The 12,924-nt window shown below is 53.7% G+C and overlaps 1 protein-coding gene across 1 annotated transcript; it reads left to right on the top strand.

Annotated features, from left to right (window-relative positions):
- The first annotated feature begins 2,462 nt into the window (after positions 1 to 2,462).
- Positions 2,463 to 12,660, top strand: SZRD1 (SUZ RNA binding domain containing 1). The gene is made up of 4 exons (XM_081017637.1): positions 2,463 to 2,641; positions 7,898 to 7,947; positions 8,710 to 8,964; positions 9,847 to 12,660. The coding sequence occupies exons 1-4, from the start codon at positions 2,591 to 2,593 to the stop codon at positions 9,947 to 9,949; spliced, it is 459 nt and encodes a 152-aa protein (XP_080873763.1). The 5' UTR covers positions 2,463 to 2,590; the 3' UTR covers positions 9,950 to 12,660.
- The last annotated feature ends 264 nt before the right edge of the window (positions 12,661 to 12,924 follow it).

The following is a 12,924-nucleotide window of genomic DNA, read 5'->3' as shown; positions in this document are numbered from 1 at the left end:
TGACGCTTTGCTCTAGGACAGGCATAGGCAAACTCGGCCCTCCAGATGTTTTGGGACTACAATTCCCATCATCCCTGACCACTGGTCCTGTTAGCTAGGGATCATGAGAGTTGTACAGTGGTACCTCGGGTTAAGTACTTAATTTGTTCCGGAGGTCTGTTCTTAACCTGAAACTGTTCTTAACCTGAGGTACCACTTTAGCTAATAGGGCCTCCCGTTGCCACCATGCCGCCGCTGCACGATTTCTGTTCTCATCCTAAAGCAAAGTTCTTAACCCGAGGTACTATTTCTGATTTAGTGGAGTCTGTAACCTGAAGCGTATGTAACCTGAAGCGTATGTAACCCGAGGTACCACTTTTTTAACATAATTTTTATTGATTTTTTCTGTATTTCATCTTAATTCCATACACATATTCACAACTTATATTATTTGCTCAAAATGAGCTTTGACTTCCTTCCGTCTCTCTTTCTGACATCCCTATGACATTTAACATATCTATCGCATTCTCATGATCACTTCTTTATCATATATTAGCCTTAAGAAATCATATTTATGTTTATAAATCAGCATCATAATTCCTCATTACAGAACATATCACATTAATGCTACAAACGTTTTCATATAAGTACAATTTTCTTTCAAATAATAAATAAATTTGCTCCAGTCCTTTTGGTATTTTTCTTCGGGTCGATTCCTAATTCTCCCCGTCAGCTTTGCCAATTCCACAAATTCTACCATCTTAATTCTCCAATCTTCCAATGTAGGGAGTTCTTGCTGTTTCCACCTTTGAGCCAGGAGAATTCTCGCTGCCGTTGTGGCATACATAAACAAATTTACATCTTTTTAATGAATTTCTTCATTAATTATCCCTAATAAGAATGGCCCGAGGTACCACTGTAGTCCCAAAAGATCTGGAGGGCTGAGTTTGCCTATGCCTGCTCTAGGAGTCCCTGGTTGGCCGCTGTCTGGGGAGTAGGAGACTGGACTTCATCCAGCTGCTGGAATGTTCCTGTGTTCTTGGAAATTGCATAAAAGCCTCAGGGGTTGTCCTTCCACTCTCGTGATACTAGTCCCCGCAAGGAAGCCAAATGTCGCTCAGGACAGCCAAAGGAAGGGAAGAGCTTCTTCACCCAGTTAAACCAGGGAACTCACTCCCGCAAGAGGCAATGGGGGTCACCAACCCAAATGGTTTTAAGAGAGGATTAGATAAATTCATAGCAGGTGGTGTGTCAGAGGCAGTATTGCTTCTGAATACGAGTCCTGTCCATTGTGCAGAAATACTGCTGAGCTAGGTGGGCCTCCTTTGATCTGATCGAGTTGCAGGGGTCTCCTTATGCTCTTAGAAAGAAGAGTCCTGGGTCAGGCAGGAGATGCCTCCAACCAACTATCCTGTCGTCAAGCAAGTGCTTCCAGAGAACCCTTTTCTCTGTTGGTTCCTGTGCCAGCTACTGGTGTTAAGAGGCAGACTGTCCCTGGATGAGGAGGCGCCATTCATCTCCCACAAAATCGTTTTTTCCATAGCCTACAGCGGTGGATGCTCCATTGTCTCCCTTATTACTGTGATATTATAATTTTACTGTGTTTTGTGCTTATTGTGCTACTGTGTGTAGAGCGCTCTGTGTTTCCGCTAAACTGTACGGTTCTTTCGGGAGTGGACACTCTGCCTTGGGAGAAGGGGAATACAGCAGATGTTGTTGTCGTTTAGTCGTTTAGTCGTGTCCGACTCTTCATGACCCCATGGACCAGAGCACGCCAGGCACTCCTGTCTTCCCGCAGTTTGGTCAAACCCATGTTGGTAGCTTCAAGAACACTGCCCAACCATCTCGTCCTCTGTCGTTCCCTTCTCCTTGTGCCCTCAATCTTCCCCAACATCAGGGTCTTTTCCAGGGAGTCTTCTCTTCTCATGAGGTGGCCAAAGTCTTGGAGCCTCAGATTCAGGATCTGTCCTTCCAGTGAGCACTCAGGGTTAATTTCCTTAAGAATGGATGTGTTTGATCTTCTTGCAGTCCATGGGACTCTCAAGAGTCTCCTCCAGCACCATAATTCAAAAGCATCAATTTTTCAGCGATCAGCCTTCTTTATGGTCCAGCTCTCACTTCCACACATCACTACTGGGAAAACCGTTTCTTTAACTATACGGACCTTTGTTGGCAAGGTGATACAATACAGCACATACGGTACTATATTCCCGGGTAATAACACATCTCTTTTTGCGCATGCGCTAAAGACCAGCGAGCCAGAAAGTTACGCATGCGCGGCGACTACAACCTGAGATTTGTACGCGCCTGTCATGGGCTGGGGCGAATGCGCATGTGCCTTATCCATCCGGGAATCTCGCAGATGGGTATTCCATAGGGGAGAGCCGCGCTGCCCACGCACGCGCAGGAAAAACCCTTTGCTTCGGTAAAGGGAACGGGAACAGCCAGAAACGCGCATGCGCCAAAAGAAGCAGAGCCGCGAGTGCGCGTGCGCGTGCCGAAGTGAACAGCCGAGCTTTGGCAGCCGAGAGAGCAGCTGCGCCGCCGCCGCCAGTGCGGGGAGCGTCGCGCGCATGCGCGTTGGGCGGGCTGGCGGCGGAGGGGAATTACAATGGAAGATGAGGAGGTCGCCGAGAGCTGGGAGGAAGCGGCCGACAGCGGGGTGAGCCCGAGCCCAGACCGGGGGCGGCGGGGGAGGCCGCCAACAGCAGGGGGGGCCGCGGGAAGAGCGACTGGGCTCGGCCTCTCATGGCTGGCGGTGAGGCGCCTTGGGCTCCGCGGCGCCTGCTAGGCCTCTTAAAGGGGCCGCGCCCCATTTCCCCCGGACCACGTGCTCCCTGCGCGGACCCCCCACCGCACCCCCCCTCAAGCTCTCCGAAGGGGCGGTCTAAGGGAGCTGCCGAGGAGGTGTCCCGGGGCTCCGATCTCCGCGTGTGGGGGGGGGGCCTTCCCCCTCCCGTTCCTCTTTTGCAAGGAGGGGCGCGATTTGGGGCTGGGACGCCTCTCCCTCCCCTGCGTGGCCCACCCGAAAGAGGGGTGGTTGGCACTTCAGGGTGAAAAGGCTCAGCTGCATCTCCCCGCATTCGCCCTGCTCGTTGGGGCCGGGGGAAGAGGGGACCCCGGCCTCGGAGGGGCTGCAGGTGGCCCCGCGTCGCCCCTCGAACAACAGAGGGAGACGCCTTGGGCCGGACCAGGCTCTTTCGCTTGCTGGCCCAGCTCGACTCCTCTCCTGGGGCTGCAAGGGGCAGCTCCACGTCTCTGGGGATCTTCTACATGCAAAGCGGGGGCTCCACCGTGGAGCCAAGGCCCAGCCCCTGGTGAGTGCTCTGCTTCCTTGCAGCCAGGTTTGTGGAGGAGAAGGTTGCCAGTGCTTGGCCTCCAGAGCCTGGGAGCGAGCCTTGCTGAGCACTGTGGGCTTATCTCCGAGTAAACAATGTGTAGTAGGATTGTGCTGCTAGTGATGGTTGCATGATGCCTCATTTGGAGGCAAGTGAAGGCTTAGGACTAGCAAGTGACTTTGAGAATATTTCCAGGAAGCTCTGCCCTCAGACACCACCAAGATCTCAATACAGTGGTACCTCGGGTTACAGACGCTTCAGGTTACAGACTCCGCTCACCCAGAAATAGTACCTCGGGTTAAGAACTTTGCTTCAGGATGAGAACAGAAATTGTGCTCTGGCGGCAGCAGCAGGCCCCAGGTTACCTCAGGTTAAGAACAGTTTCAGGTTAAGAACGGACCTCCAGAACGAATTAAGTTCTTAACCCAAGGTACCACTGTAATAGGGACAAGGAGTGTAGAGAGGGAGGGTGGTTGTATGGCCTGGATTTGAGAGGCTGTCTGCGTTGCATGTGTTGAAATGGACACAGCAGGAGCTTGTAGGCTCCAGATCCCTTAACCACAGAGCAGCACTTGCTTCCTATCAGCAGACTCTCAGCAGGCCCCTCTTCCCTGGAAGAGCTTTTCCTGGAAGAATCCCAGGAATTTCTTAAGTGTCCAACCAGTAGACAGCAGGTCTGCTCACCCAGGTTCTAGCCATTGGTCAGCAATGTAGACCCCGGTTAAACACAGTTGTCACTCTTTTCTTGGTTCCCACTGGTGCTGCATGCAGTGCCTTTGGACCATTCATTTGCCCAAGAGGTACAGTGGTACCTCGCAAGACGAATGCCTCGCAAGACGAAAAACGCGCAAGACGAAAGAGTTTTCCGTTTTTTGAGTCGTTCCGCAAGACGAATTTCCCTATGGGCTTGCTTTGCAAGACGAAACGTCTTGCGAGTTCTTGCGAGTTTGTTTCCTTTTTCTTAAAGCCGCTAAGCCGTTAATAGCCGTGCTTCGCAAGACGAAAAAAACCGCAAGACGAAGAGACTCGCGGAACGGATTAATTTCGTCTTGCGAGGCACCACTGTAGTGACAACTGAGATCTGTTTTGGTTTTGCCTCTGGCAGCCCCGAGTACCTTGTCAGAGGCTACAGCAAAGGTCTATCACAGTTTTGCCCTTCGCCTTCCAGGCAGAGAGTTTTAGAATAATAATAATAATAATAATAATAATAATAATAGCAATGTTATTATTTATATGCTGCCTATTGGACTGGGTTGCCCCAGCCACTCTGGTCGGTTTCCAGCAAAATACAAAAACACAAGAAAACATCAAACATTAAGAACTTCCCTTCAGATGTCTGCTAAAAGTCATATACCGGTAGTTGTTTATATGTTTGACATCAGGTGGGGAGGGCATTCCACAGGCGGTTGCCACTACCAAGAAGGCCACTTCACTTCTCGCAGTGAGGGAACTGCCAGAAGAGCCTCAGAGCTGGATCTCAATATGCAGGCTGAATGTTGGGGGTGGATAAAGGGCTAAGGCCATTTAGGGCTGTAAAGATCAGCACCAACAGTTTGAATTGTGCTTGGAAACATGCTGGGAGCCAATGTAGATCCTCTAGGACTGGTGTTATATAATCCCGGCTGCTGCTACTGGTCACTAGTGTAGATGCCGCATTCTGGATTAGTTGTAGTTTTTGAGTCATCTTCAAAGGTAGTGCACTGCACTGATCCAAGCAGAAGATAATCAGAGCATGAACTCTGACAAGATAGCGGGCAGGCAGGTAGTCTCAGCTAGCATACCAGATGGAACTTGTAGCCATCCTGGACACAGAATTAACTTTCACCTGGTCCTTTAAGGGCACAGTTAGCCCATTCAGGATCAGGGAGCCCCCACACCTGCCTGCCTCCTGTCCCCTAGAAACAGTACTTCTGACTTGTCAGGATTCAACCTCAATCCGTTAACTGCCTTGAGATGCTCACGCAGGACATTCATCACCTTCACTGGTTCCGATTTAAATGAGAGGTGAAGCTGAGTATCATCCACATACTGGTGAACACCCTGCCCAAACCATATAGATGTCCCAGCAGCTTCATATAGATGCTAAAAAGCATGGGGGAGAGGATGGAGCCCTGAGACATCCTACAAGTGAGTGCCCAAGGGTCCAAACACTCATCCCCACACTACTGGAGCTGTTCTGTGACTACCCAGGAATGGAAAATTTGGAATGGGGTGATAGTTGGCCATAATGGCCGAGTCCAAAGATGGTTTTTTAAGAAGCGGTTTAATAACCACTAAGGGGGTCCAGGAAGACTCCTTCACAGAGGGAAGCATTCACCACTCCATGGAGCTCATTGCCCAGCCCAGCCTGGCTTGCTTTCATGAGCTAAGATGGGCAAGAGTCAAGGAGACGAGTGGTTGACTTCACTCATCCAAGCAGCCTGCCCACATCCTCCAACTGACCTCCAGATTTGAGTGTGGCCTTGGTGGCTGGCCATATGTGTGTGTGAGGGTGCCAGGGCATATCATTGTTCAGTCTTGCACCCTGCGTTCTGGGTGGCAGAGACCTGAAGGCCCGCGTGCTGCCCTTTGTCTTGGGGTGCTGCCTGGTCTCCCTCGGGAGTCGATTTCCTCCATCTCTGCCTCTCCAACCTCCAGGCATTTCCCTTGTTTTTATAGTATCCAGCACCTTGCAGCAGCTGATGGGGCTGTGGGGCAGGCTTGCTGAGAGATGGCACTGTGCTGTTTTGCATATTTAAATTGCGGGCGGGAAGCTGTTGAGGAAACGCGGGCGGTTTCTGTCTGTCGAATTTGGCGAGAAGGGGTGAAGCCTTCACTACAGTTTTCAGGGCGGTAGATTTGGAGAGCTCCCACAGAATGCACCCCTTGCTCTGCCATCTGGCTAGCATCCTGGCAACCCCCCTTGGCTCAGAAGGAAGAACTGTTGCTATGTTCAGCTCCTGCGGGCCAGACAAGCAGCCACTTTCTTCCAGGGCCCCCCAGAGCTGGCCCTGCAATACCCACACTTCCTCAGCCTTTCTGAAGAGGTGGAGGGAAGAGAAGAGCTTTAGGCAAGTGAGGAACTGAGGAGTGGGAGTTGTGGGTTATCCCCCACCCACCCACATACTGCCTGGTAGTTGTTTGGAAGAGGTTTAAAAGCAGGCTTGTGAGAAGCTTCTGAGAAAGCCAGGACTGATAGGGGCCTTTTTTACTCCTCGATTAATGACAGCCGCTGAATCGGGGGGCTGTTCTGGGCAGTGGGGTGATAGTTTTGTTCTCCTTTTTTGGGCTGCCCGGAGGCACTTGTTTGGCCAGCTGGGGTGGGATGGCTGGACCAGGAAGTTATCCCCCCATCGCTCCCGTGTTCTGACTGAGCAGCGCTGTTGTTCAAATGTGGGCTTTGTGGCTTCCTTTTGGGGAGAGAGGCCAGGGGCCACCTGCACCCGTGCCTCAGTGTCTGTTCACACTCTGGCTGTCTCTTTCGCAATGGAGAGGCTCTAATTTAATAGCTCTGTTTAACAGAACTTGTCTCCTAGTCCAAAGTCTGGTGGATGAGTTAATTTTTGAACCATAAAGAGTTAGCACATGGCACGGTGAGGGGTTTCCCCTCCTCCAAGCAATCCAGGGCAGGTGTTCTGATCCTCGTAGGAGGAGGTGGGTATCTTTTTAAGGGGTACCCCCTACAGTTGGGTCGTTGCAAGGGGCCTTGTGGGTCTCCTGTTTTGCTTGGGGGAGTCTCCCCTCCCCCTGATAATTTTTTTAGCTGGAGGTTCTCACTCTCTGCTTTGGTCCCAAGACAGCTAGCACCCACCCCACCCACCGGTTTCCTTGTGGGTCTGCCTGGGAGGTACAGGCACTCAGGTGATGCATTTGCCGTGTGCCACACTTGCACCCTGGGGTGTTTGCTGCACCCATAAAAATAGACTTATCTGTCAGCTGCTTCATTTGGCCAGGCTGAAAGTCGGACACTAATTTTAACCCACTTTCTGCACAGCTCAGTGGCCAAGCACCCGCCAAGAGCGGTTGGCAGGAATAGTTACAGGCAGATCTGATGTCAGGACAGAGCCTGGCAAAGGGGAGGCTCTGCCCTTCCTCCACAATCCTCATGTACCTTTTTTCGTCCCCCCCCCCCGGATAGGGAACATCTGTGGCCCTCCAGATAATCATCGGATGCCTACTCCTATCCTCCTTCCCTGACATAAGAGCACTGTAGGTGGATCAGGCCAATTGCCCATTTAGTCCAGCATCTTGTTTTTACATTGGCGAAGCAGGTGCCCATTAGGAAAATCCCTCAACCAGGATTCGAGCACCAGATCATTCTCTCCTCCATGAATTTGCCTGATCCTCTTCCAAACCCATCCAAGTTAGTGACTATCTTTCCCTCTTGTGGAAGTGACTGCCAGACTTTAATTATGCAAAGAGGCTGGGCCCATTTGATCTTTGCGATGCCACAGGAGCATCTTCAAGTTCCCCTGGGAGCAGCAGGGCAGCCACAGAGGGTTCACCCTGGCTCGGGGAGGCCAATGGGGACCCCCCTTCACTTGTGACTCTGAAATGCACTACGTGAGATTTGAACCCTGCCCCGTTTTGTTGCCTTGCAGGAAATAGACAGGCGGCTAGAAAAAAAGCTGAAGATCACCCAGAAGGAAAGGTGAGGACGCTTCATCCTCTGGGCTTGGCTATTGCTGGGACCTTGTGGGGGTCAGTGGAGAGATGGGGTTGTGTTTCACTTCCTTCAAAAGGAGGGTTGTCTAAGGAATAAGAGCTGCCCAAAGCATCTGCTTGCAGGTCGGTAGTGCCTTCAGTTTCCGCTGATTCCGGAGAGGCCACTTCTGGCCACTAGGTGGCTTTGGAGGGAGGGAAAGTGCTGAGTATGTCTGTGAATGCTGAACAGGGAAAACATAGAATCATTGGGTTGGAAGGCACCACAGAGGTTATCTAGTCCAACCCCCTGCAATGCAGGAACCCACATTTGGCCCATTGTGGGGCTCGAGCCCACAACACTGAGACGAAGAGCCTCATGCTTTACTGAGTGAGCTCTCCCAGATGAGTGCTGCTTGGTTCTGCTCTCCCAGCCAGTCTCACTTGGGCTCTGCTGATCCAGCTGCCAGGAGATGAGGGCTGGAGTCCAGGGCTGCTGCCTAAGCTCCTTGACTGTTTCTTGCAGGAGTGTTGGTGTTTGCGGGAAGGGGAATTGAACCTTCTGCAGTGGGAGTGGTAGAGGAACACAGAGCGGGGAGGCCTGGTGGGTTTTATTGCATGCTGACGGTTCCTTGACTATAAACATCATCTGAGGTGTGTTTTCTGTAACTTGTGCTTTGCACGTGTCTGTTTTCGGCCAGGTGAGGGTTCTCAGCCCCTCTGCAAAGAGCGGGACCCCTTATTTCCCCCTCCGCTCTCTCCCTCTCAACAGCAGGAAATCCAAGTCCCCGCCTAAAGTGCCCATTGTGATCCAGGACGACAGCCTTCCCTCCGGGCCGCCTCCGCAGATCCGGATCTTAAAGAGGCCTACAAGCAACGGGGTGCTCAGCAACCCCAACTCTGCCAGCCGGCCAGCCCTCCCGGTGAAGACGTTGGCACAGAGGGAGGCCGAATACGCCGAAGCCCGGAAGCGGATCCTGGGCAGCGCCAGCCCAGAGGAGGAGCAGGACAAGCCCATCCTCGACAGGTGCAGGGCTGCAGCTGCAACGGCGGGGCCCTGATCTCCTACCGCAAGAGGCCCAGACAAGCTGGAGTTCCCCCTCTGGGGCAAGGCCCCGGTGGGACTGGGGCTCAGGAGGAGGTGGGGGCACATTGGCTGCCCCCCTTTTTTGCCTTGAGCTGAGCTCTTCGGCCCCAGCAAGCAGGCATGTGTCATGTGCTAGCCAGGAATGGGGACCCACCGGGGCTCAGCTGTTGCCCTGTTCCAGCTGCTTGTGTTGTGAGAGAGAAATAAGCTCTTGGGGTGCCCCCTCTGCCCCCCCAAGTGCAGCAGGCAGTGGTGGAGGAAGGGGGTGCGCCCCACACCAGGTGTCATCACTGACTGGGAGGGTGGCAAAATGAGTTTTCTTTAAAAAGGGGTTGTTCACGAAGCTTTAGGAGTGACGTGGTGGCTTAGGCACCTGCAGGTTCCGCGTGGCCTGAAATGTCAGTGTGGGACTTGCATCTGCCTACTGCCTCTCCCTCAGGTGCTCTGCAGCTGAGGGGGAAGCGGTGGAGAGGCTCGCCCTGCCCCCAGCTGCAGGACACGCCCCCACACCAGGCACCCGAGTGGCTAGCAGCAGGCTTAGTTTGACCATCCCAAGCCAGCCCTACTGGGGACAGATGAGGAGCCTAGATTGCGCCTGCTCTCCTTTCTAGCCAGAAGGTGGGAGGTTGCGTCCCCTGAACCCAGCCCCCTCAGAAAGGGAACTGTCCTGAGCCCGTGGCCCCCCCAGGGGAATCGCCTGTTTCATGTTGCCTGCAGACCCCTTGCTTGGCCATGCTGGGGGTCCCCTCTGTGTGAGTCTCTGGAGCGCTGCGCCGCGTTGCCGTCCTCTTAAGGCTGCCTCCCTGCTCTTTCTCTTGACAGGCCCACAAGAATCTCCCAGCCGGAGGAGGCCCGGCAGCCCAGCAATGTGATCCGGCAGCCGCTGGGCCCCGACGGCTCACAGGGCTTCAAGCAGCGCAGATAGGAATGGCCGTCCGGCCGACTTGGCGGCACTCGAGCGGGCACCTCCCCCACCCTGGGCTGCGCGGTGGCGGCACTGGACACACGAACCTGAGCAGGGGGAAACTACCCGGGTGACTTGCACTGTGATCTCCTCCTTCTCCCCCCCTTTGCTCTGCCTCCTGTGCCCTTCTGCCCCTGGCACTGTGACCCCCGCCTGCCGCTTCCCCCACTGGGATTGGCATACTGAGGGGGCGGGGCACGGCAGGGCAGGGCAGGCTCCTCCGGCAAGTTGCTGGGCTTGCCCACACAGCCACGCCTGCCAAAGCCAGCACCAGCAATAATAGTAATAATAAATGTTTGCGTCTCCGGGCGGGATGGCAGAAGGGCCGGGCGGCATTCTGCTTCTGGGAATGTGCATGTCTGTCCAGGTTGCTTGAGGAGCGAGGAGCTAGGTTCGGCGGGAGGCGTGTACAGAACTGCATTGGTTTGCTTCCTGGGAACCGGAGGGGAAGAAGACGCCAGTGACGAAGGGGCGGGTGTGTTCGCGGTTTGGCTTGTTTATCTCAGAAGCGGGAGTTGGCATAGTTCGAAGAGAAGCGAAATGGATTTTGAGGCGCTTCAGATAGTAGTGGGGAGAGGTTTTCGTGTGCCCGGCTTCCCCTATCCGCTGCTGCTGCTGCTGCGAAGCAGATGGAAAGGGCTGTCAGCCGTCTGCGTGGTGGGCTTTGGCGAGGCCTCTGGCTTGGGGTGACTCGTCTTGGCCTGCACCCCTGGCCTGGAGGGTGGAGGAGCCGTGGCCAGTGCCTCCCTCAACTGCTTGTGCTGCTTCCAGGCGGAGGGTGAGCAGGTGCTTTTTGCCACTGGGGCGATGAGCTTCCCCGGCCTTAGACTAGTTTAGTTTCCCTGCTGCTGTCCTCTGCTGAGGCCATGAAAAGGGATAGGGGGAAGCCCTGTGGCCCAGCGATGCTTGTGCTGGCCGGAGTCTGAAGCCGTGGCAGGCGAGCTGTGAGCCATGGGCCAGGATCATGGCCTTGTTGCTCCAGGTGTGCTTCCGGTCCTGTCCCGGGTCAGTTTGCCACCAGGGGGCAAAGGAGCTGGGCACAAGCAATAGCTGCCATGCGGGGCAGGGAATGGATTGCCTTCCCTTGCAAAGTGGGAGGGTGTCGGCCTCAGCTGCTGCACTTCTTGCTGGGCGCAGAAATGTGTTTTCAGACGACGCCGAGTAAGACTCAGGATGGCAAGCAGCTGCTTCTGTGTTGCTTTTCTAACTCAGACAGAATCAGTTGGGTTTTCCTCAAGCAACAAGAAGCCCCTGGTTGGGCCCAGTCCACCTGAGGCCCTGGCGTGTAGCCAGCAGCTCCATGCATGCTGGCCGAGGTCTGCTGCGTTGTAGGTGCTCCTGAGGGCCGAAGCGGTTGGGCCTCCCCCGTCCTCTCTAGTAGCCATATTGGGGAGGGGCTCCCCCAGCACCCCCCTCTCTGAGTGACTGTGGGCCTGCTTGCTTCACTGTGTTTCCAGAGTCTGCCTTTCTCTCTCTCTTTCTCTCTTTCTCTCTTTTCTGGTTTTACTGTCTGGTTTTGGAGGATGTCCTGGGTGGGATGTGGGGGTAGGCAGGAGCTGCTTTGACTGGTTTTGGGCCAAGTGCCCAGCGCACCGCAGCGATGCCTCCTCTTGTGCTGGAACGGAAGCGGAACTTTTGCCTACTTTGGGAGGGGGTGGGAGTTGTGGGGAAAGGTGTCTGTTTGTACATCAACCCGAGACATGTACAAAAATATTGCAGAATAAATAACTGGTCAAAAGAGTAATAATAACAATAAAACTACCTGTGTATAAAAAGTGAAAGACACGATGGACCATTGCTGTGTTGAATTTGCTCCCTTCCTCCATTTGGTTCCTCCAGTGGCATCCTTCAGCCTCATGGGCTGCTCTGCGCCGCTTTGCCCGAGCACTGGCAGCAAGATAGTCTCCTCCTCCTCGTCCTCAGGAGCGCTGGGCCTTGGGAGAGCTTGACATTTCTGCAGGACCTGACGCTTGGATGGCTTTTGTAACATGGCCCTGACGCTTTCTTTCCGGGATGTAGCAAGGGAGGTGGGAGAGAAAAAGTTATCCCTCCTGCCCAAGAGTAGGGAGAAATATGTGAGCAATAACTGCCTGGCATCACCATGACTTTCCTTAACTCTGCTTTGGGATTGGTTGCCTTGTGGGAAGTGCCGTCTTTGGCTGCTGCTGCTGCTGCTGCTCCACCCAACTGCTCTTCTATGGCTGCCTCCTTTCTTCCACTTAGGATTAAGTCTCCCCCATCTCCCCCGGAGCTGTACTTACCTTCTTGCAAGTTGCTCCTAGGAGGAGGGCCCAAACCCCACCAAGAAGAAAGGTGGTTACTGCTGTGCCACCAGCTGCACCATGGTCAAAGGGGGGGGGGGTGCTTCCATCCTGCAGGCAGGGAGGTGGCACCCTTTTCACTGTCTGCCATTGGGGGGCTTCTCTGGCATGGACAATGGGGCTACGGTCTTGTCCAGGAATCAGTGTTGGAATAAGTTGAAGGCCCTCTTTGGGGGGTGGGGGGAGTGTGTGTTTGTGTGTGTGTGTGTTAGAAAGGGGGGGGGCACTTCTTAGGGTGTGTGCATGTGTTCCCACATGGCAAGCAAAGAGGCTTCACGAGCCCACAGCCATCCTACATATGCAGACAAAACATTTTATAAATGTATTTTAAATAAATGTGTTAACTTTTAAGTATGTGGCCTCATTTATTCTTATTTCCTCTTGGTGCGCTTGCATGCATTTCCTAGGCATAGAATGATCAAATTGTGGAGTTGGAAGGGACCCCAAGGCTCACCTAAACCCACACCTTGCAATGCAGGAACTAAAGCATCCACCCAGTCCCTGATTGAAAACCTCCAATGAAGCAGACTCCCACCACCTTCCAAGGGAAGTCATTCCACTGTCAAACAGCACTTAGTGTCAGAAAGTTCTTCCTGATGCAGTTTATGCAGAATC

This window comes from Podarcis pityusensis (assembly GCF_964106645.2).
Source record: "Podarcis pityusensis genome assembly, chromosome: 8".
In the NCBI taxonomy this organism is placed as follows: domain Eukaryota; kingdom Metazoa; phylum Chordata; class Lepidosauria; order Squamata; family Lacertidae; genus Podarcis; species Podarcis pityusensis.
The sequence above is the reverse complement of the archived record's forward strand: the minus strand, read 5'-3'. Positions and strand labels throughout refer to the sequence as shown.